Source organism: Littorina saxatilis, linkage group LG1 (assembly GCF_037325665.1).
Source record: "Littorina saxatilis isolate snail1 linkage group LG1, US_GU_Lsax_2.0, whole genome shotgun sequence".
Classification (NCBI taxonomy): domain Eukaryota; kingdom Metazoa; phylum Mollusca; class Gastropoda; order Littorinimorpha; family Littorinidae; genus Littorina; species Littorina saxatilis.
Window position 1 is genome coordinate 8,206,418 of NC_090245.1, and position 24,174 is coordinate 8,230,591.

General features: G+C 41.7%; 1 protein-coding gene across 1 annotated transcript in view; it reads left to right on the forward strand.

Moving 5' to 3' along the window:
• Positions 1-24,174, forward strand: part of LOC138960681 (pre-mRNA-splicing factor ATP-dependent RNA helicase PRP16-like) — a 69,357-nt gene that overhangs the window by 6,927 nt on the left and 38,256 nt on the right. Inside the window, exons 6-19 of the mRNA XM_070332416.1 lie at positions 67-284; positions 1,470-1,655; positions 2,078-2,233; positions 8,772-8,921; positions 10,481-10,561; positions 12,199-12,360; positions 13,071-13,217; positions 13,591-13,801; positions 14,149-14,211; positions 15,479-15,634; positions 16,364-16,464; positions 17,269-17,315; positions 18,265-18,427; positions 18,864-19,028. Of these exons, the coding sequence (XP_070188517.1) occupies positions 67-284; positions 1,470-1,655; positions 2,078-2,233; positions 8,772-8,921; positions 10,481-10,561; positions 12,199-12,360; positions 13,071-13,217; positions 13,591-13,801; positions 14,149-14,211; positions 15,479-15,634; positions 16,364-16,464; positions 17,269-17,315; positions 18,265-18,427; positions 18,864-19,028 (2,006 nt within the window). The remainder of the gene's footprint in view (positions 1-66; positions 285-1,469; positions 1,656-2,077; positions 2,234-8,771; positions 8,922-10,480; positions 10,562-12,198; positions 12,361-13,070; positions 13,218-13,590; positions 13,802-14,148; positions 14,212-15,478; positions 15,635-16,363; positions 16,465-17,268; positions 17,316-18,264; positions 18,428-18,863; positions 19,029-24,174) is intronic.

Consider the following 24,174-nt stretch of genomic DNA (forward strand, 5'->3'; position numbering starts at 1 on the left):
GAATTCTCAAACATTGCAAATGTGATGCTAAATTCACAATCTTACTCGTTTTCTTCTTCCTACCAGACAAGGTAAATGTGGAAGACATGACAGACGAAGAAAGACAGCAGTGGGAGGACGAGCAAAAGAGGCTGGACCGAGAATGGTACGGAATGGATCAAGGTTATGACGACAACAACAATCCTTTCTCCGGAACTTCCGAAGAGTATACCAAGAAAAAGGAGGAAGAGTTTGAGCAGAAGAAGAAGAAACGTATGAGCGAGAAGCAGCGACAGATCAACAAGGTAAGGCTTAGGAACATTTCCGGCTAAAAAAAAAAAAGAAGCTGTTTGTTTGTTCGTTCATGGGGTGAAACTCCCACGGCTTTTACGTGTATGACCGTTTTTACCCCGCCATTTAGGCAGCCATACGCCGCTTTCGGAGGAGAAAAAAAAAAGAAAGAAGAAAAAGAAGCATGAACCTGACTGAGTTGAAGTCAGAGTGTATTGAGAATATTGGTTGTTCTGTTCCAAGACCCAGTTGTTTCTCCGAGTCAATAAGAAAATAATGTTGTGTTTTACATAAAAAGTCACTGACATGCTTTCAAGAACTTTTTCCATAACCGAGTACACCTTTGAGAATATTTAAAAAATGCTGTCAAATACAGACCACAACCAATCTGAGAAAAGTAGGTCTTAAAACGAGGTTATATTTAGTGAGGTTATGAACAGAATATCTGTAAACGTAGATCTTGGAAGGGGGGAGGGGGAGGTTATTCCCATTCTCATTCTCATTCTCATTACTTTATTGTCCCATCGCTGGGAAATTCGGGTCGCTTCCTCCCAGTGGAAAGCTAGCAGCAACGGAGTCGCGCTACCCAGGTGTCTGCGTGTTTAGGTGTATTCAGCCACCTGCATTTATGGCAGAATGACCAAGGTCTTTTACGTGCCATTGTGATGACAAGGGGGTGGGACATGGCTTCCGTCTCTGGGTCTGCACATAAAGTTGACCCGTGTCCGTCCCGGCCCGAATTCGAACCTGCGACCTTTCGATCACAAGTCCAGTGCTCTACCAACTGAGCTACCGGGCCCCCGAGAACAGAATATCTGTAAAAGAAGATCTTGGAAGGGGGGGGGGAGGGTGTTCACTGTGTTCTTTTCCAATACAGATTTTTAGAAAAGATTATTATCCTATTCGGATCATATACAACATTTCCCTTTGCTGAAAACATCTTTGAGAAATACGAGTGAAGATTCACAGAACTTTTATTATTTTATTTTTTTTATTATGGAAGCTTCTCGGAACTATTACCTTGACGAATTTGCATTCGGATGTAAGAAAGTTTCATCTTGGCCTTTCAGGACATAGAAATGTGGGAAACCAATTGCATGCTGAGTAGAGGTATCGTGGCTATTGAAACTTCTTAGAACTATTACCTTGACAAATTTGCATTGAGCTATGTATTAGAAAGTTTCATCTTTGCTTTCCAGGACATAGAAATGTGGGAAACCAATCGCATGCTGAGGAGTGGTGTTGTAGCCAAGACAAACTTTGACGAGGATTTTGAGGAGGAGAACTCTGCACGTGTGCATCTTTTGGTTCACAACCAAGTCCCGCCTTTCCTGGATGGTCGCATCATTTTTACCAAGCAGCCCGAGCCAGTCGTTCCTATCAGGGTTTGTAGCGGATTCTTAAGTGAATGTTTTGCACACTGGACTTTTTGTGCATTTATTTGAATAAATTATTGAGTTTTGACTTCTCAGCACACATACATGCTACACAGCTGACAGGAATGAATGGAGATTAGTCGCTGGAGTGGAGAAAGACAGTACAGTACTGAATATTGAAATGTGTGTCTGTGTTTAAATTGTTTGAAAGATTTCATGATGCCAAATATTAAGACCAGTCACTTTTTTTCCCATTTACCAATGAAAAGGAAAAAAGGGGTTGACAGATGGGGAGGGCGCTTTTTTTTCTTTTCTTTTTTTGTTGTTGTTTCTTGTTGTTTTGCTTCAAAACTAAATAATAGGGGGTAAAAATGTATGCATTGCAGTCTATGCAAGGTAGAGAAATGATAGCGAACATTCTGTCGGCACAGGACCCCACATCAGACATAGCCATCGCAGCCAGGAAGGGCAGCGCTACAGTGAGGACCTTCAGGGAGCAAGCCGAGCGTAAAAAGTCACAGTCCAAACACTGGGAGCTGGCCGGCACGCGACTGGGAAACCTGCTGGGAGTCGAGAAGAAGGAGGAGGTTTGTATTCTGATTGGTTGGTAGCGTCTTGTGGCGTAGGCGCAGCTCAGCTGGTTCAGTGGAACCCACCTTTTCAGACAGGTCTCCGGGGTACATTTACAGAGGTTATGAACAGAAAATGTGAGAAAACATGGTCTTCAAAGGGAGGGAATCTTAAGGGCAGACCGGGTAGGCAAAATGAGTTATTTTTGGTCTCATACACCTTTTTGGGGTTGTTGCATTTTTCACACCTTTGAACATCCTGGAATGCATTCAATAATCTGCTTTTGTCATTTTAGACATGTATTCATGTAAATAAAACCATTTTCAAACCGATGTTTTGTTGTTTTTGTCTGTGTTTTATCAAAAAAATCGAAAAAATGGTCAACTTTGGATACTCCGTGCTGGTAAATGTGCGCACATGACATGACCCTTCGCTGTTCAAACTGTGTGGAAATTTCCGTTCTTCAAGATGACGTCATCACCGTTGGGGAATTTCCGTTGACATAGGCACAAAGAGAGAGAATCCGTTCCAACCGAAACCCCGGAATTAATATATGCAAATATATGTAGGTCAAAGGCATTTGGCGCAAGCGCAGTAGACAACTTATCAGTCCCCCGGTGTCAACAAATCCATGACGTTTTCACCGATTCAGCAGCATTTTTCAAAGTTTTGAGATGCGGAGAACAACCCTAACATTGGAAATGTTCGGTATAGTGGCAAGAAATATCAGAGAAAGATGAACCAGCAGCAGCGAACAGTAGAAGGAAGTAACAACACTCCGAAATGAACCAACATTATCGTATTGAAGCAGACGACATTCTAAGATTCTTGACTCGACGAGGTGGGTTTTGCTTCTTTCTCTTTTCGATCTTGTTTGTTTGACAACGTGATTTATTGCACATTGTTATGTTGTTGTTGTTGTAAGAATGTGTTAGGGTTTGCAGGTAAATGATAAACAGTTTGTGTCTGAAGTATTTTGCGTGTTTCTTGATCCAATTTACTGACCATGCCGCTCGCCGCACCCCCCCCCCCCCCCCTCCCTCCCTCCCTCGATCATCTCTGTGATATCGTCTTCACAACCCCTATTTTATTGTTCTTCGCTGGCCAGTCCTTGAGAGCTTACTATGGTGTAACATGTCATCATTATTCTTTGTCTGGGGTCAAACTGAGAAGCAGCATCTGAGCGATGTACGACTGACACAGTTTCTGTTTCTGGTCATTGACCGTAGGAAAATAAGTACCCTACTAGAGAGCGTTCTCTAATTCTAAAGGATTGGTTTACACCAGCATGGCTGACCAACCTATCATTGACAGCAATATTGTTGTCAAATCTTTTCCATTAACTAAGGAATAAAAAAATAGATCCAATTTACTTCACCAAAGAAAAAAAAAGAGTTAAACTACTGGGGATGCAACTCATGAATCAAAAGCATAAAGATCACCTGCAAACAGTGCTAGGTTTAGGAAATCTGAAAATGTATACACACACACAGAACACACACACACACACACACAAAACAGACAAGAAACAAGCAAATACATAGCAAGTGTGATGAAATAAATTAATTTTAAAAGAAAAATATGAAAAGAAAGAAAGAAAGAAAGAAAATAATTCAGCTAGTTTCAGTATTAGTTCCTGTGTGTATGTGATTGTGTGGTTACTCAAATCCCATAGTAAACTTGACATGTAAATTTTGTGATAGGGGCCAATTAATGAATGTCTTTTGTGTGTGTGTGTGTGTGTGTGTGTGTTCGTCAACCGACATATGTGGGTACGAGCCGCTGAGGTGGTTGTAAGAAAACCCGCCTGGTTCAGTGGTTGGGGGCTGATTGGGATTTCTGATTTACCGGCCTAGCCAAAAAGTTGAGGTACACCCCATGTAACATGGTCATTTGCAAAATAAAGTAAAAGCACTTGTTGACGTTTATATTGAGTCTTAAATTTTGCAGCTTATTACAAACAAAAACCATGGACAGTTGTATCAAATATTAAATCAGTGTTTGTGTATTTATTAGGTTGGAGCAAGGGGAGAGCCAGTCCTCCTGTGGTGGCAGCGAGGAGAAAGATTGACCTGATGGAAAAGTTTGCTAAACCGGAACTACCCTCTTCCACAGCAGAAACATCAGCTTTGCCATCTTCTGACCAACCATAAGAAGATACAGATACTTTGCCATCTTCTGACCCATCACAAGCAGATATGGATACTGGTACTGTGCAACGTCACTCCGCTGACATGTGTTGGGCTTTTGTCAACATTGATCAGCTCAATCTATTGCTGAAAGGTCTATATCCTGTACTGAATGCTTGTCTGATAGCAGTCTGATTATGAAAGAAGGTGATGCATCAGCCCAAGGATTTGTACAGGCCCTGCATCTGGAGTGCATATGAGTGTCCATTCAAGTCTGCAGTTGTTTACTCTTCTCCCGGTGTTTGCAACGCTTCGGGTGGTAAAGTTGCATTTTAAATAATCCGCGTATGACCATGTTGGTACATGGAAAGGGACATTCAGCTTTACAGAAATTTGCTGCAGTGTTAGGATTGAGCACAGAAATACTGTAATTAAAATGTTGCAACTTTTGAATGGCTTGATAGCTTTGTTCCATTTGTGTATATATAATTATGTAATGTTGTTGATGATTTGTGAAGCATCATTTCTATGCAATGGAATAAGAAATCAGTGCATCCGTTGGGTTTTTATGAGTCTGACAGTTTGGTTCTGATCAATATTTTCATATCAGCACAAACACAGATAATTGACTTTTTTAATGTTTTCATATGATTTTTTTTTAAATCAAAAAAGTCTGATAATTTGATTATCAAATCATTTCCCCTTCATAGTTAAAGTGTTATTCTGGTTAAAAAAAACCACCCCATTAATTCAAGCTCTACTGTGGTACTAGTTTACCGGGGTACTAGTGAGACTCTTTTACATGCTGTTTTCTCTACATGTAATTTGAGACAAAATGTGATAATTAAAATGTTGTAACTTTTGAATGGCAAGATGGATTTGTTCCAATTTTGTATATGTTGTTTATGATTTGTGAAGCACCATTTCTGTGCATGGAATAAGAATACAGTGGATTCCTTGTGTTTTTATGAGTCCGACAGTTTCGTTTTGATTCATATCTGCACTAACATAGATGAGTTTTCAAATGATTTTTTTTTAAAAGTCTGGATAATTTGATCGTCAAATCATTTCCCCATCATAGTAAAGTGGTTATTCTTATAAAAACATATCAATTCAGGCTGCACTGTGCTACTAGTTTGAGGTACTGGTTGGAATCTTTCAAATGCTGTTTTCTCTGAATGTAATTTTCAGACAAACATCTGTAATTAAAATGTTGCAACTTTTGAATGGCTTGATGGATTTGTTTCATTTTTGTTTATGTTGTTTATGATTTGTAAAGCGTCAGTTTTGTGTATGGAATAAGAGTTAAGTGCATTGGTTGGGTTTTTATGAGTCTGACAGTTTGGTTCTGATTCATGTTTTCATATCGGTACAAACAAAGATGGTTGTTTTCATATGATGTATATAAAAAAAATCCTGATAATTTGATTGTCAAATGCTTTTCCCTACATAGTAAAGTGGTCATTCTGATAAAAACATATGAATTCAGGGTGCACTGTGCTACTGGTTTTTTTATGTACTGGTTCAAATCTTTAAAATGCTGTTTTCTCTGAATGTAATTTTCAGACAAAACGCTACAATTAAAATGTTGCAACTTTTGAAAGGCTTGATGGATTTGTTCAGTTTTTGTATATGTTGTTTATGAGTTGTACAGCATCAGTTCTGTGTATGGAATAAGAGTTCAGTGCATTGGTTGGGTTTTTATGAGTCTGACAGTTAGGATTTCATGTATTTTTCTTATCAAAACTGAACCGGTAACTGAAAATGCTAAATTAAAATAATATATTGCTTAGAAATGCTTTTCGATACACAGAATTATTAAACACACACATATTGCTGCAAAGAAGAAAAATTGGATCAAAACATGCACTGGTTCACAAACTGCAACATTTTAAAAAAAGCACATTTTATAACGTTTTTCTCACATTTTGGTGAATAAAACCCCCAAAAATTGCTTTTCACTCAAAATTTAAAATGGTTTCCCTTAATTAGGTTATTCTGCTTGCAAAAATCAAACAAGCAGCAAGCTGTTTCCAAAATAAAAAAAAAAAGTGCTTGCCTACCCTGTCCCCCCTTAAATGGGAAAGTCTTAAAAGGGGGATCCACTGTAGCGCGCTGCCTTTATAACCAGTTTGTCGCTATCAGCGTGGGTTCCAATCCCAGGTTCGGCAAGAGATTTAATTCTCGGAGTCAACTTTGTGCAGACTTTCTTTGGTGTCCGAACACCCCTGTGTGTACACTTGTGCACAATGAATCAATCAATCAATCAATGAGGCTTATATCGCGCATATTCCGTGGGTACAGTTCTAGGCGCTCTGCAGTGATGCCGTGTGAGATGAAATTTTATACGGCCAGTAATTGCAGCCATTTCGGCGCATATTTACCTTTCACGGCCTATTATTCCAAGTCACACGGGTATAGGTAGACAATTATTAACTGTGCCTAAGCAATTTTTGCCAGGAAAGACCCTTTTGTCAATCGTGGGATCTTTAACGTGCACACCCAATGTAGTGTACACGGGGGGGAGTTCGGACACCGAATAGAGTCTGCACACAAATTTGACTCTGAAATAAATTTCCGCCGAACCTGGGATCGAACTCACGCTGACAGCGCCAACTGAATACAAATCCAGCGCGCTACCAACTGAGCTATATCCCCGCCCCCAAGATCCCAAGGTCATTGCAAAAGTCTTTGGCTTGGAAAACACCAAGACACGCATGCATCATCTTTCATCTCTCATCATCATGATGGTATCTCAATACACTGGAACCCCCTTTTTAAGACCTCAAAAAATCTGAGAAAATCGGGTCTTAAAAAGGAGGGAGTCTTAAACTGGTTATGAACAGAAAGTCTACGAAAACAAGGTCTTGAAGAGGAGGGAGTCTTAATTTAGGGGGTCTTAATTTGGGGGGTCTTAAAAGGGGGGTTCCACTGTACTTCAACAAGAAAAGCCTAATGCTTGTATGTTGAAGAAGACAGCCACAGTGGGCCTGTTGGAATCTGTCCCTACATAGGCCAACAGGTCTGAGACGATGTTAAAGTCAAATATTCAGGCAGTCTGGTAGTGTTCATTCTTGCCTCTGTGTGTATTTGCAGGGGTGGGAAGGACAGAGGCAGGAGTGTTGGGGAAAAAGATGTGTGTTTAATTAAGAGGTTCTGATTTTAAATCTGCTAAATTGGTGTATTTAATTAAGAGTTTCTGTTTTTATATCTGCTAAATTTGACATGGTAGGCTGCACTTCTCTTGTGGATTCAGATTCTTGGACATTAAGGATCCCTTGGGCTGGCACATTTGCTAGGTTTTCACATGCATTACGGCAGTGTTGATACCATTAAAGAGCCGTTTTGATGAAAGAGCAGCACACATAAACAAACAGACCATTAAATAAACACTTCAGTTGTACTGAGGTTAGAGGCCAGCTTGCAATAGCTTTGTAACGCATTTTTTGGGGCGGGAAAATAGCTCTGGGTAGCGGCGCTGGCTTCAAAACCAGTTCATGCTATCGCCATGCGTTCGATCCCCACGTTCGGTAAGAGAGTTATTTCCCAGAGTCAACTTTGTGCAGACTCTCCTCGGTGTCCGAACACCCCGTGTACACGCATGTACACAATAAAAATCCCCAGCTCACAGCGAAAGTCTCAGGGCTTGGAAACATGAATACACGCATTCAGAAAAAAGAAAACAAATGGGTAGCGACGTACTGTATGGCAGCTCGCTTTCCCCGGTGACAATGCAGCGTGGATTTCCATGAGGGTAACCTCACAGGACTTAACCTCACGGGACTTTATGAATTCTTATCCTGATCTTATTCTTCTCCTTATCTTTGCGATAGCTTTGTAATGCATTTTTCTTGCCCGTCTTGACCACCTGTAATGGGTGCCCAATGGATTGCCACCTTGACATGGTCGGGGGGCTTGCGTGCCTGAGCGACCCATAGAGCTATGCCGGCGGGAGATTTGTCTCCTGGTAGGGCCACCCAAGCCGGACAGGTCGAAGGGTAGAAGTCTGACAAAGCGCAATCCACTGGTCCTCCAGGTTGGGGGTTGGGCACTGGGCTAATAACCCAGTCCATTAACCCTTTCGCTGCCAATCAAAACTTCCTGACTGCCAGGGAATATTGGAGTTCGGGGTGTAATAATTCACAAAAAATTCTAGCTCCAAACTGGCAGTAGGTAGGAAAGTAAAACCTATGTTATTTTTAAAGGAAATTCAACCAAGAATCTGTTTTTAATATCTAATCATGGAAATAATGCACAAGTGCAGGACGGGTATACCCGTCCTAAGGCAGTCAAGGGGTTAAAAAAAAGAGGCTTGTTACGGAAACAGCAACAATGCTGCCCTACATACCAACCAGCATAACGGGCAGTAAGTAAGTAAGCACTTTTCTTGCCGATTGTGCTCAATGTATGTGTATGTGTTTGACAGGAAGACACAAGGAAAGAAGAGGACATGAAGGCAGACCACAGATTCTCAGAAGTGATGTCAGACAAAAATGAAGCAGTCAGTGAATTTGCACAGCGACGGACCTTGACCCAGCAGCGGCAGTATCTCCCTATCTTTGCTGTCAGAACGGAGGTCAGAGTTTACTGCAACTAGTGACCACCATCTTGTCAGTTTACTGCAACTAGTGACCACCATCTTGTCAGTTTACTGCAACTAGTGACCACCATCTTGTCAGTTTACTGCAACTAGTGACCACCATCTTGTCAGTTTACTGCAACTAGTGACCACCATCTTGTCAGTTTACTGCAACTAGTGACCACCATCTTGTCAGTTTACTGCAACTAGTGACCACCATCTTGTCAGTTTACTGCAACTAGTGACCACCATCTTGTCAGTTTACTGCAACTAGTGACCACCATCTTGTCAGTTTACTGCAACTAGTGACCACCATCTTGTCAGTTTACTGCAACTAGTGACCACCATCTTGTCAGTTTACTGCAACTAGTGACCACCATCTTGTCAGTTTACTGCAACTAGTGACCATCATCTTGTCAGTTTACTGCAACTAGTGACCACCATCTTGTCAGTTTACTGCAACTAGTGACCACCATCTTGTCAGTTTACTGCAACTAGTGACCACCATCTTGTCAGTTTACTGCAACTAGTGACCACCATCTTGTCAGTTTACTGCAACTAGTGACCATCATCTTGTCAGTTTACTGCAACTAGTGACCACCATCTTGTCAGTTTACTGCAACTAGTGACCACCATCTTGTCAGTTTACTGCAACTAGTGACCACCATCTTGTCAGTTTACTGCAACTAGTGACCACCATCTTGTCAGTTTACTGCAACTAGTGACCACCATCTTGTCAGTTTACTGCAACTAGTGACCACCATCTTGTCAGTTTACTGCAACTAGTGACCACCATCTTGTCAGTTTACTGCAACTAGTGACCACCATCTTGTCAGTTTTCATAGTCATGAGTTTTTGCAATCATCATCATTGTCATCCTTTCATTGACTTCATCGCAGTCATAGTGATCGTTATGATTCTTTTCATCATAGTGGTAACAATCATCGTCATTGTCATCCTTTCATTGACTTCATCGCAGTCATAGTGATCGTTTTGATTCTTTTCATCATAGTGGTAACAATCATCGTCATTGTCATCCTTTCATTGACTTCATCGCAGTCATAGTGATCGTTATGATTCTTTTCATCATAGTGGTAACAATCATTATCATTGTCATCCTTTCATTGACTTCACCGCAGTCATAGTGATCGTTATGATTCTTTTCATCATAGTGGTAACAATCATCATTGTCATCCTTTCATTGACTTCATCGCAGTCATAGTGATCGTTATGATTCTTTTCATCATAGTGGTAACAATCATCATTGTCATCCTTTCATTGACTTCATCGCAGTCATAGTGATCGTTATGATTCTTTTCATCATAGTGGTAACAATCATTATCATTGTCATCCTTTCATTGACTTCATCGCAATCATAGTAATCGTTATGATTCTTTTCATCATAGTGGTAACAATCATCATCAAAATATTTACTATTGTAATAAGATAAACAGCAGTAGTGTCGATAAGTATGAATAATTATGATCAAGCAAGCAAAACTGATTTTTCATCGTCTGTTAAGTTATCATTGACATTGTATAATTTTGATTTTTCAGTTGCTGAATGTGATCCGAGATAACACAATCATCATCATTGTGGGAGAGACTGGTTCCGGGAAAACGACACAACTCACTCAGGTAGGTAGCTAAGCAACTGGTACCCATGATGAAAGCGCACCTTTTGGGACCAGCCAAAAGTGTCTCTTGATTGCAGGTAGCCTGTCATGACAGGTGTATTTTGGTGAAGATGATGGACAGGGACAATGGAAAGTTTCCTTTTTTGGTAGGTGTTCGGCGGGGATGTAGCTCAGTCGGTAGCGCGCTGGATTTGTATCCAGTTGGCCGCTGTCAGCGTGAGTTCGTCCCCATGTTCAGCGAGAGATTTATTTCTCAGAGTCAACTTTGTGTGCAGACTCTCCTCGGTGTCCGAACACCCCCCCGTGTGTACACGCAAGCACAAGACCAAGTGCGCACGAAAAAGATCCTGTAATCCATGTCAGAGTTCGGTGGGTTATAGAAACACGCAAATACCCAGCATGCTTCCTCCGAAAACGGCGTATGGCTGCCTAAATGGCGGGGTAAAAAACGGTCATACACGTAAAATTCCACTCGTGCAAAAAACACGAGTGTACGTGGGAGTTTCAGCCCACGAACGCAGAAGAAGAAGAAGAAGGTGAAGGTCGGTGTTCTCTCATCAGAGGGGCCTCGCATGGCTTGTGCCACTGTAAAACCCTTGTGTGTTTTGTAGTCTTGTGCCACTGTAAAACCCTTGTGTGTTTTGTAGTCTTGTGCCACTGTAAAACCCTTGTGTGTTTTGTAGTCTTGTGCCACTGTAAAACCCTTGTGTGTTTTGTAGTCTTGTGCCACTGTAAAACCCTTGTGTGTTTTGTAGTCTTGTGTCACTGTAAAACCCTTGTGTGTTTTGTAGTCTTGTGCAACTGTAAAACCCTTGTGTGTTTTGTAGTCTTGTGTCACTGTAAAACCCTTGTGTGTTTTGTAGTCTTGTGCCACTGTAAAACCCTTGTGTGTTTTGTAGTCTTGTGCCACTGTAAAACCCTTGTGTGTTTTGTAGTCTTGTGCCACTGTAAAACCCTTGTGTGTTTTGTAGTCTTGTGCCACTGTAAAACCCTTGTGTTTTGTAGTCTTGTGCCACTGTAAAACCCTTGTGTGTTTTGTAGTCTTGTGCAACTGTAAAACCCTTGTGTGTTTTGTAGTCTTGTGTCACTGTAAAACCCTTGTGTGTTATGTAGTCTTGTGTCACTGTAAAACCCTTGTGTGTTTTGTAGTCTTGTGCACTGTAAAACCCTTGTGTGTTTTGTAGTCTTGTGCACTGTAAAACCCTTGTGTGTTTTGTAGTCTTGTGCACTGTAAAACCCTTCTGTGTTTTGTAGTCTTGTGCACTGCAAGCAGCTTTGGAAATCTTTCAGTTCTTCCAAAGACAAAATGCAGATACATGTACACATCTGGAACGGTTGTAAAGATGATCACATATGCAGGCCATTTTGTCCAACATAAGGGCACGTACGCAAAGTGAATTTGGAACATATTTGGCCTTGGAATTTGAAGATGTTACAGTAAGTTATTATATCACTTATCAGCATGCGCATCGCTGACAAGAACTGCTGCATTGTAATCACACAAAAAAGAAATAGCGATCCTGTTTTCCAATTCGTTACAATGCCCTTGTGTGAAATGCAGTCTCTTCTGGATTTATTACTGACAGGTAGTTAGAACTGATGCCTACAAAGTGTAACCTCCTTCTCGTTGCTTTTCAGTTCCTCCATGAGGAGGGCTACACCAAGTTTGGTATGATTGGGTGCACTCAGCCGCGTCGTGTGGCGGCCATGTCGGTAGCCAAGCGTGTCTCAGAGGAGATGAATGTTACTCTGGGAGATGAGGTGGGATACGCCATTCGATTTGAGGACTGCACGTCAGAGGTAACACAAATATGGTAGTAGGGTAGAATACCTAACATTTTTACTTACTCATTTTTGAAATAGAGTTGGCTAAATCTGTGATATTTTGTGTGAACTCCATTTACTCATGAATTTAATTACAACTATTTAAACAGAAAAGCTGACTTGCCATATCTCACGCTGGCCTTCCACACTTGTAATCCCACAATGAACGATTGAAAAGCTCACACAAAGGCCAGTACAGTTCAAGAGAAATCAGAATTTTAGAAACAGTAAACAAATTTGTTTGGAGCTTTTCTCCAATTTTCTCTCTATTTTTGAGAATTGCTCTCTCTGTCATATTTCTGCCTTTTCTGTGCTTTTTTGCGTATGTTATGTTCTGTATTTCTAATAAAAGTGATGTGATCTTTGGTTTTGTTATTTTTCTTACGGGGGCCGGGTAGCTCAGTTGGACTTGTGATCCTAGGGTCACAGGTTCGAATCCCGGCCAGGACGGACATGAGTTATGTGCAGACTCAGAGACAGTATCCATATCCCGACCTTGTGTCGCCACAGTGGCACGTAAAGGACCTCGGTCATTCTGCCATAAGTGCAGGTGGCTGAATACACCCAAACACGCACACACCTGGTAGCGCGACTCTTGTTGCTGCTAGCTTTCCACTGGGAGGAAGCGACCCAAATGTCCCTGCATTGGGATGATAAAGTACATGAAATGTGAAAATCTTGCCCAGAAAACCATGATCAAGTACATGACAGACGGCATCCTGCTGAGAGAGTCGCTGAGAGAGCCCGACCTTGACCACTACAGTGCAATCATCATGGACGAAGCTCACGAACGTTCACTCAACACAGACGTTCTTTTCGGTCTGCTCAGGAATGTGAGTTTGCTTTGGACATGGTTTAAATATTAAACTCAGAAAGAAGAGAACGCAGTTGCTTCCCTTAAAAGTCACTTCGGGCAAAACTTTTTTTTTTTTTTTTTTTGCCGCAGCATATTGTCTGGGGTGTTGTTTTTTGCTTTGGTAATTTCAGTACTTTCATAAGATGTACTTTACATCAATACTGAAATACTAACTTTTTGAAAAGGATAGGTCGATTTTAAAAGGTTAGCTATGTGTATTTTGGTCAGTTTATTCTTCTAGCTGAAAAAATGAAACGTGGACAAGCTTATCAAGCTTAAGTTAAGTAAGTTATGATTGAATATGCTGATCAGAAAGATCAGATATCACCATTTTTGTTATTCTTTCCCAGGTGGTTGCTCGAAGACAGGACTTGAAGCTGATTGTGACATCTGCCACCATGGATGCGTCTAAGTTTGCCAGGTTTTTCGGCAATGTTCCTTCGTACACGATCCCTGGTCGAACATTCCCTGTTGACGTTTTGTACTCTAAAAATCCTGTGGAGGATTATGTGGAGGCTGCTGTCAAACAGTCACTGCAGATTCATTTGCAAGGGTTTGATGGTGAGTTTGTGTGTGTGTGTGTTGTGTGTGTATCTGTCTGTCTGTGTCCGTAACTGGAATTTTCTAGTTCTTGTCTTTGACTGGTGAATTGCTGCATTGTCACAGGAGAAATGAGTGTTTTGAAAGGGAAAAGATTGTACCTTGTTCTTACCTTTAGTCTGTGCTGATCAGTTTCTATGAAATCTTCTTCTTCTTCGTTCATGGGCTGAAACTCCCACGGTTTGTATGTGTATGACCGTTTTTATCCTGCCATTTTGGCAGCCATATGCTGCTTTCTATGAAATGTATTGTGCTTCAGGTTGACCAAGAAAGATAATCAGGGATTTACAAGTGCTTCTGTATTTCAGGTGATATGTTGGTGTTCATGCCTGGGCAGGAGGACATTGAAGTCACCTGTGCACTGCTTGCAGGTAGGTTTGGGAGAGATTGAAGGTAGGTTTGGGAGAGATTGAAGGTAGGTTTGGGAGAGATTGAAGGGAGGTTTGGGAGAGATTGAAGGGAGGTTTGGGAGAGATTGAAGGGAGGTTTGGGAGAGATTGAAGGTAGGTTTGGGAGAGATTGAAGGTAGGTTTGGGAGAGATTGAAGGGAGGTTTGGGAGAGATTGAAGGGAGGTTTGGGAGAGATTGAAGGGAGGTTTGGGAGAGATTGAAGGTAGGTTTGGGAGAGATTGAAGGTAGGTTTGGGAGAGATTGAAGGTAGGTTTGGGAGAGATTGAAGGGAGGTTTGGGAGAGATTGAAGGTAGGTTTGGGAGAGATTGAAGGGAGGTTTGGGAGAGATTGAAGGTAGGTTTGGGAGAGATTGAAGGTAGGTTTGGGAGAGATTGAAGGGAGGTTTGAGAGATTGAAAGTAGGTTTGGGAGAGATTGAAGGTAGGTTTGGGAGAGATTGAAGGTAGGTTTGGGAGAGATTGAAGGGAGGTTTGGGGTGGGGGCCATATGGACAAGATAGTTGCTAGTAAGAGTGGTGCTGGCTTTTCTTCCTCCTGGAGTTAACTTATAAAACTAAAAACTTAAAAATATGTAAAATAACACTAAAAAAAACAGGCTTAAAAATGCATCACATGCATCTTATGTTTTCTGTTCTGCAGTCTTAGTGAGATTTCATTGCCCATTACTTGTTATATACTTACCTCCATGCAAGTTCTGTGTTTTGGTTTAAATCATTGTTACAGGAAATTAAACTATGATGGACTTTTGAGGCAGACAAAGCCATTGTTTCTTTCTTTTAAAAGAATCATTTCTCCCCAGTATGCTAGCAAAGCTTATGTCCCATGTAAAAGGTCTTTAGATGCTTTGGTATGATAACACGGTGCAATACTATGATCCCTCCAATTTAAAACCTGAGAAAATCTATGAAAATTTGGTGTTAAAAGAAAACCTTTCTTATAATAATGGAGGTGATTTTAATTAAGAGAAAATGAAGAGAAAATTTCAGAAATCACATGGTTAGTAGGTGGATGCAGCGCCTATAGGCTGTTGATCTACTGGCCGATGTGAATGCGTGATATATTGTGTAAAAAATTCCATCTCACATGGCATACGCGCTTTGAACTTCGGATAAGGCGCTATATAAATACCCGTTATTATTATTATTATTATTATTATTAGCGAAGTCGATTTCGGTGTCAATCGCTGTCATGTTTTTATATCAGGTTTCATTGTATTTCATGTTCTCAGAACGCCTGGAAGAGCTGGATGAAGCGCCTCCACTGGCCATTCTGCCCATCTACTCCCAGTTGCCTAGCGACCTGCAGGCCAAGATTTTCCAGAAGGCTCCGGATGGTATCAGGAAGTGTGTGGTAGCAACTAACATTGCCGAGACTTCTCTCACGGGTGAGTAAAATGGTGTTAGAAATGTATCTTTGATTAAGGATAATATAAGTATAAGATTTCATAGCGAGCTGCCATATACAGTGCGGTGCTACCCATACATATAACATTTAGTGTTGATCTAAGGCCTAATTCCAATAAATTTTGTTTTGAACATTATGTCAGATCTTTGGTTAATAAGTACGATGTATACAGTGCCAGGACAACTGTATTGATTTCGTTATTTAGAAACTTGATGATAAATGGTTTTTAATGCCCTCACGGTTAATCCATTAGGGGCGTGTTCCCGTTTGGAAACTTGACCAGGAAGGCTTTTTTTTTTTAACATACCCATTTCACCCACATGTTTACCGGCACGGTTGGCTTAGTGGTAAGGCGTCCGCCCCGTGACCGGGAGGTCGTGGGTTCGAACCCCGGCCGGGTCATACCTAAGACTTTAAAATTGGCAATCTAGTGGCTGCTCCGCCTGGCGTCTGGCATTATGGGGTTAGTGCTAGGACTGGTTGGTCCGGTGTCAGAATAATGTGACTGGGTGAGACATGAAGCCTGTGCTGCGACTTCTGTCTTGTGTGTGGCGCACGTTATATGTCAAAGCAGCACCGCCCTGATATGGCCCTTCGTGGTCGGCTGGGCGTTAAACAAACAAACAAACCAACAAACCCACATGTTTGCTGTTTTGAGACACACTGTTTTGTAGTTGTTCATGGGTTGTTCTTTTCTGTCGTCTCCCAGTGGATGGCATCAGGTTTGTTGTGGACGCTGGCTTCTGCAAGCTGAAAGTGTTCAACCCCAAGATTGGTATGGATGCCCTACAGATCTTCCCCATCAGTCAGGTAGGCCTGTTGTTTGTTTGGTTTAAAAAAACAAAAAACTTCTTTCTTTTTCTATATTAAAAAGACCAACAACTTTATATAGGTATGTATGGTTATGTAGACATTAGAACAAGGACAACTTCTGTAGCTTGACAAGGAACCCTCAGGGGCTCACATCCACGTCGGACATCGGACATACACGGATATTTTTTCCAAATGTCCTATACATTTTTCATGCCAGAGGACATATGTCCTATTGTTTTTGTCACAAAGTGGTCATTGTCCGATTATGCTTTCATTTGATCTGGACATTGTCAGTACTTTCCAATTTACAGTAGTTTGATTTGCTATTTTATGGATGTTTTGCGAAGCGATGTGTCTCTCCAAGCAGACAAGACCATGCTGTTAGTGTACGTTTTGTTGCGAGATAAAAAAAAAAGGTCCTATTCATTTATTTTTGTTCGGGAAAAATGTCCCATCACTTTTGCATTGTCCAGGACATTTGTCCTATGCCACCTCTCATGGATGTGAGCCCCTGAACCCTAGTACTAAATGCAGCTTGATTGATCTATAGATTGTAACTTGGTGTAATAAAACCGGTTTTGTATTGAATCCTTGGTTGTTTGATGGATTGATGTTGAGTATAACAATGCTGGATTTAGCAAAGCTCAGAGAATGTAAACGTACATGTACTCAAAAGTTCTAATCCAGGGCTTCTTGCTTCACATTTGTAGATCTATGGGCTTGCTTACTTGCTCCCTTGTTTGATTCTTTAATCATTCATTCATTCATTAATTCATGATATTTGTTACTGTTCGTTGACAGGCAAACGCCAACCAGAGGTCTGGTCGAGCTGGCAGGACAGGACCTGGGTGAGTTGTTTTTTTAATTGTTAATTTTGTAAGTATCTTGAAAATGATGTGTCTGCATTGTTTTAATGGGGTTTTGAATGACACATTTGATCAGGAATATTAATCTCCAGTCATGGGAATTTACTGGGTACAGTGGTACCTTTATATTAAGACTGAAAATCTTAAGAGAAAGGGAGTTTTAAAACAGAGGTAGAAATACTGACGCTATGAACAAAAGTCGAAATGAAGAAGTCTTCAAACGGAGGGTCTTAAAACAGGCTTTACTGCATTTTGTTTCCTTGAGTGCTTCGAGCTAGTGTTTCAGAAACTAGCACCATTGGATGGATTGGATTGGATAAGATTTACAGTCCAGTGAGGTTACCCTCATGGAAATTCGGGCTGCTTTCTCCCCGGGGAAAGCGAGCTGCCATACATACGGCGCTACCCATATTTTTTTTTTTTTCCTGCATGCGTGTATTCATGTTTCCTGAGACTTAATGCCGTGTGAGATGGAATTTTTTTTTACTTTATTCCAAGTCCCACGGGTATTTGATGGACATTTTTATCTATGCCTATACAATTTTGCCAGGAAAGACCCTTTTGTCAATCGTGGGATCTTTTACGTGCACACCCCAATGTAGTGTACACGAAGGGACCTCGGTTTTTCGTCTCATCCGAAAGACTAGCACTTGAACCCACCACCTAGGTTAGGAAAGGGGGGAGAAAATTGCGGCCTGACCCAGGCCTGAACACACAACCTCTCGCTTCCGAGCGCAAGTGCGTTACCACTCGGCCACCCAGTCCCATGTTTGGTTTCCTAGTAAATAAGAAAGATCTTTCAAAGCCTGTTAACAATACCTCGGTATCCACCACAGCAAGGAAATTTAAAGTTCTAAGTTGTAATATTTTCCCTTCACATAGTGGTTATTGAGTAAAAGGTAATATATTTGAGTTTTTTCTTTTTCCTCAGACAAGCCTATCGCCTGTACACACACCGACAGTATAAGGACGAGTTGCTAACGACGACGGTGCCAGAGATCCAAAGAACTAACCTGGCCAACGTGGTCCTCCTGCTGAAGTCTCTCGGTGTCGCCGACCTCCTCTCCTTCCACTTCATGGACCCCCCTCCTCAGGTATGCACAGGTGTTCAAATACTGTTGCCCCCCCCACCCGTTTTCCTGAACTAGTGTTTTGAACAGGTATATTATTATGCAGAATACAAAGTTAATGCATAGGAAGTGCTTATCATCGTCGTCCTGACATTTTGGCGTGACTTGATTCTTGGTGATTTTGTGCTTCAGACTAAGTAAATAATTCTCCACGATAAATATTCTCCTAACTACGATTGACAATACATGATTTAACATTCTTTTATCTTTTTATCCATACCAGGAACAAATCTGAACACTTTTTCAAACTACAAATAATCAGATTGTCCCTCTCCTGAAAGGCTGTTTAAAATGAGTTACATGTACGCCAAAATTCCATGACAACTTCATTATGTTTTTTTAATCTGAATCCACTCTTGATCAACCATTCTTTAAAGCTATGTGTGTTTTTGTACCACAGGACAACATCATGAACTCCATGTACCAGCTGTGGGTGCTGGGTGCACTGGACAACACCGGGGGCTTGACCCCTCTGGGGCGCAACATGGTGGAGTTTCCGCTCGACCCCGCACTCTCCAAAATGCTGATCGTCTCCGTGGAGCTCGGCTGCAGCGCGGATACTCTGGTAAGTCTTGAGTGTGTACTGTATTTTTGTGTGCAGCTGCACCTTTGTGAGTTAGATGGGGAGCGTGCATGCAGACACCTTTTGAACACACACAAATATGCACACGTACATATAAATCCCTCTCTCTGTCACACACACACACCCACACATACCCACAAACACATGCACACGGACACATATAAATCCCTCTCTCTCTCTCTCTCTCTCTCTCTCTCTCTCTCTCTCTCTCTCTCTCTCTCTCTCTCTCTCTCTCTCTCTCTCTCTCTCTCTCTCTCTCTCACACACACACCCACACACACACACACACACACACACACACACCCACACACACACACACACACACACACACACACACACACACACACACACACACACACACACACACACACACAATGCATAGGAAGGACTGGGAAGCTGTACCATGTAGATCTGTCACAATATGAGGCAATAAGAAAGACAACCTCGCCTGTGCTTGTTAGGTCATCATGATGTCATGGGAATCATGTGCGAGGCGTGTCTGCCGCAAGTTATGGGACACCGCTAATTGCGGTTAAATTAGTCTCTCTCTCCCTCTCTCTCTCTCTCTCTCTCTCTCTCTCTCTCTCTCTCTCTCTCTCTCTCTCTCTCTCTCTCTCTCTCTCTCTCTCTCTCTCTCTCTCTCTTGTTTGTTTGTTTGCTTTCATGTTTGAGTCTTTTTTGATTTGTTTGTTTGTTGTTTTGTTTTGTTATTTTAACATTTATAAAACGTATTATCATTGGATAAGTAACTCCCATAGGCGCTGGATGTAAAAAAGCACCTGTTTGCTTTTACCATTACCCTTGTTAATAAAGAATTTGTCTTGTCTTGTCTCTCTCTCGCTCTCTCTCTCTCTCACACACACACACACACACACACACACACACACACACACACACACACACACTCACATACGCTTGACGCACACACACACACATACACACACTTTATGATGCATGCACAAACACAAGTACACATTCACATAAACAAATATCGCCCACACGTAGACAGTTTTCTTTTGTCATACATGTATTATTATATGTTTTTTTGGATGCCACAAAAAGAGAAGTGACTATGTTAAAAATGCTTGAAGAATATCATTACATGTACCATATTTTCCCGGTCATAAGGCGCGACTTTTTTCCTGGAGTTTGACCCCTGCGCCTTGTATAACCAAGCGCCTAATCCGTGTATGAAATACAACAAAAATAAAAGAGACCGCCTGAGTACCAGTCAAACAACTTGTGATAATGCATGTTTCAGCTACTAGGTACTACCCTGGCCAAGTTTCCTCTCAAGACATCAAAGAGACCGCCCCATAGGTTAAACTGGGTCACTGACCCTGGTGCGGGAAGTGTTTCCTCTCTCAGATATGACAGGGGAACCTGTGACCTCTCATAGCTAAAACTGGGTCATTGACCCCTGGGAAGAAGGTCAGTGTTTATAAACAAGGCAACCCAGCTATCACAATGGACCTGCCTTTGATCTCGCCGCACACACAGAGCACATATATTTCCACTTTGTATTCCTCCTTTGATGTGCGGCTTATTTTCATTCTTCGACCGTTTGTTACCAACCGTTTGTTACCGACCGTTTGTTACCAGTATACTTTTTCAATTTTGGTGCACCCTATCGGCCCCCTGCGCCCAATGGGTGACTGGATTACAATTTTTTGTAAAAGAAGGGGGTGCGCCTTATGCGCTGTAGCGCCTTGTAACCCGGAAAATACGGTAATACATAACCGTTTGATGAACCTTGACAAATAATACTTTCGCACAATGTCTGTGTTGGCATTACGCAAGCATTCGCGTTACCAGTTGTTATTTACACATGTGCAGATTGTTTAGATGTAAGTGTATAAACATGCACAAATGAACCCAGACATCTATGATGTTCGAGTGCTGAATCTGTCTGTAGTGTTGACCCATGGGACAGACAAAACCTGGTCATTACAGACAGATGTTTTTTTATGGAAAGGTGAATTATAATGATTTTATATATTTAAAAAAACGAACTTGCCTGGGACCCTTTGCTATGGTCATAATGGGCAGGTGGTTCTAATCAATCAATCAATCAATCAATCAATGAGGCTTATATCGCACATATTCCGTGGGTACAGTTCTAGGCGCTGTGCAGTGATGCCGTGTGAGATGAAATTTTATACGGCCAGTAGATTGCAGCCATGTCGGCGCATATTTACCTTTCACGGCCTTATTCCAAGTCACACGGGTATGGTAGACAATTATTAATTGTGCCTAAGCAATTTTGCCAGGAAAGACCCTTTTGTCATTCGTGGGATCTTTAACGTGCACACCCAATGTAGTATACACGGGGGGTGGTTCGGACACCGAAGAGAGTCTGCACACAAAGTTGACTCTGTGAAATAAATTTCCGCCGAACCTGGGATCGAACTCGCGCTGACAGCGGCCAACTGAATACAACTAATCGACAAGGGGTTGCCATAGCAGGTTTGACCATATTAAGTTGCTACATCAGTAGGTTACAGATTATACAAAGCAGTAATTTAGGACCATGTCTGCAGAACGCACTGACATCTAGTTGGATGATGATAATGTTGTTTTACGCCCTCAGGATGAAACCATTAGGGGCATGTTCCGGAGTGTTACCCCGGCTTTTAATGAGATACACAGGTGTACGCCTGTTTAGGTGTAATCAGCCACCTGCAGTTATGGCAGAATGACCGAGGTCTTTAACATGCCACTTTTGTGACATGGGGATGGGACATGATTACCATTTCTGAGTATGCACACAAAGTTGACCCGTGTCCGTCCCAGCCTGGATTCGAACACGTGACCCTAGGATAAAAAATCCAGTGCTCTGTGCTCTACCACCTGAGCTCCCTCCCCCCCCCCCCCCCCCCCCAACACAGCTAGCTAGCTGCTTGCTTCTGCCCTGTTTAAACGAGAGCAAATAGCTGCTGTTGGTCTGTCACTTCGCATAACAAACAGTAATCTTTGCTGGCCATTTTCAAAACCGATGTCTCTTTACAACTATGAATTGTGGCTCTCATAAAGTCTAGTCTCTCCGTCAACTAGACCAACCCATTGAATCAAGTTTTCACAATTTCAACTTCATGGTAAAAACTTGTTAAACAAAAAAACAACGAGCAGGTATCACCTGTGTCTGATTTCATTTCCAATATTTTTTAGAATTTCAACAGTAAACAAGAGGCGAAGCCTTCAAGGCTCGCGTAAGAAATCAACAAACAGTAACACAAACTCATCCGTCACACACACACACACACACACACACACACACACACACACACACACTGACTCACACACACGCACACACACACACACAGAGTTAAAACTAACGCATCATATCAACTCCATGTATAATTTTCAAAAGAAGGCAAACAGATCAAATGACTGTGTATTTGTTGTTGGTGCAGTTGTCCTTGAATGAGATCTTGTGCAATCCTCACACACACACACACACACACACACACACACACACACACACACACACACACACACACACACACACACACACACACACACACACACACACACACACACACACACACACACACACACACACACACACACACACAGGCACTGTGTTCATTTGCAAATCTACCATCAGCTTATCTGTCTTTTGCACTGCAGACACTAAGCAATAGGTACCTGCCATGTGGCCACTTTTTCCACTGCTGTCCTCAGTCCCATACTTTTCATCAAGACTTGTCACCATGCCGAGTGGATCTAAATTCGGAAGTCTTCATGTGGCTGAGGCATATCTGACATAGCCTCGATCTTGTAGGTTTCTGAAACAAATGGCAAAATGCGATTAGTTATGATGACTACAACCTACACAAATATTTATAAACAGTGTTTTGAAACAGAATAGTCAGGTTATACAAGCCACTTTACCTATGCAGCATGGTAACCCTACAATATGCGAAACATGTTAACTGACTGCAGCAGCCTGGTTCTTAAAATAATTCTGACGGTCAACACAACCAACACACTATTCACATTCCATTTTAAGGAGCAACGGAGGTACTCTCTGAGGGTCTTGTTTAAATGATAACGATTAACTCAGGAGGGAAAAAACAAGAGAGGAAAAAAGAAACCACATCAACCGCAGAAAAATACAGAATCACTGTGACACATGTACCATTAGGCCTATTTACAAACAAATGCCACAGCAAGCTTTCTTTGGACGACTGTCGTTGTCTCAAAACTCACATTCTACCTTCTGTCCGAAAGAATCTAATCTTACGTTGTACTGCCTTGAAAGAAAATACCAACAAAGACAAGAAAGCTGTTGCAAGGTAAGCTTACCAAACGTTACATAGCGAATCATGAGTGCGTAAACAGCAAACAGTACAATCAAAGAGAGAATCGAGTCTGGAATGAAACGCGATACAGATCTAGCATTCAAAAACTGTCTTTCAAGTTCAAGGAAGTTGTTGCAAGGTAAGACTTACTAAATTGTTCAGACAAAACCATGACAGTGCATGTTTTGAATCTGAGGAAAAAATCGTGATCATTTTGACTTTGAGAACAGATTCATTCCGTTTCCTTATATCTGCATGTTCAAGTAAATGATGGACAGTTTTTTTCGGGCAGAGTAAACTTAACTTGAGACTCTACTGCAAGTCTTGAAATTCACATAAATCGAACCACGAACAATTAAAGACATCCAAACATTACAGGCACTTTAGATCAACTCATTTCACTAGAGGTGACTGCCTAGCACTGTGTTTGACATCCGTGTCTGCTGAAATAAAAAGAAATTAAAACAAAACGGATTAACAGTAGGTGACACTAGATCTGTCTCTGTACTTACCGGGATACGGCTGCCAGATCGACACTGCGCTTTCGACAGCTCTTCCTCGCGTGGACATTGGAAAAACGCTGTGCAGATCAAATTGTAGGAAATCTCCCTTTGGTAGCTTCTTTGTTTACTTTTCTGGAGCTTAGACACCGAACAACATGAAATCGTCTTCCCCGAATCGGCGGAGTGAGAACTGGAGAAGTGATTATCCCCCCCTCTGCTTCTTTCTCTCTGTAAACTTGTAGGGCTAGTTATTTTTCGGTAACTTACCCAACAACCAAAATCACTTACCCAACAACGGGCCTGAATCCTCGATAGCTCATG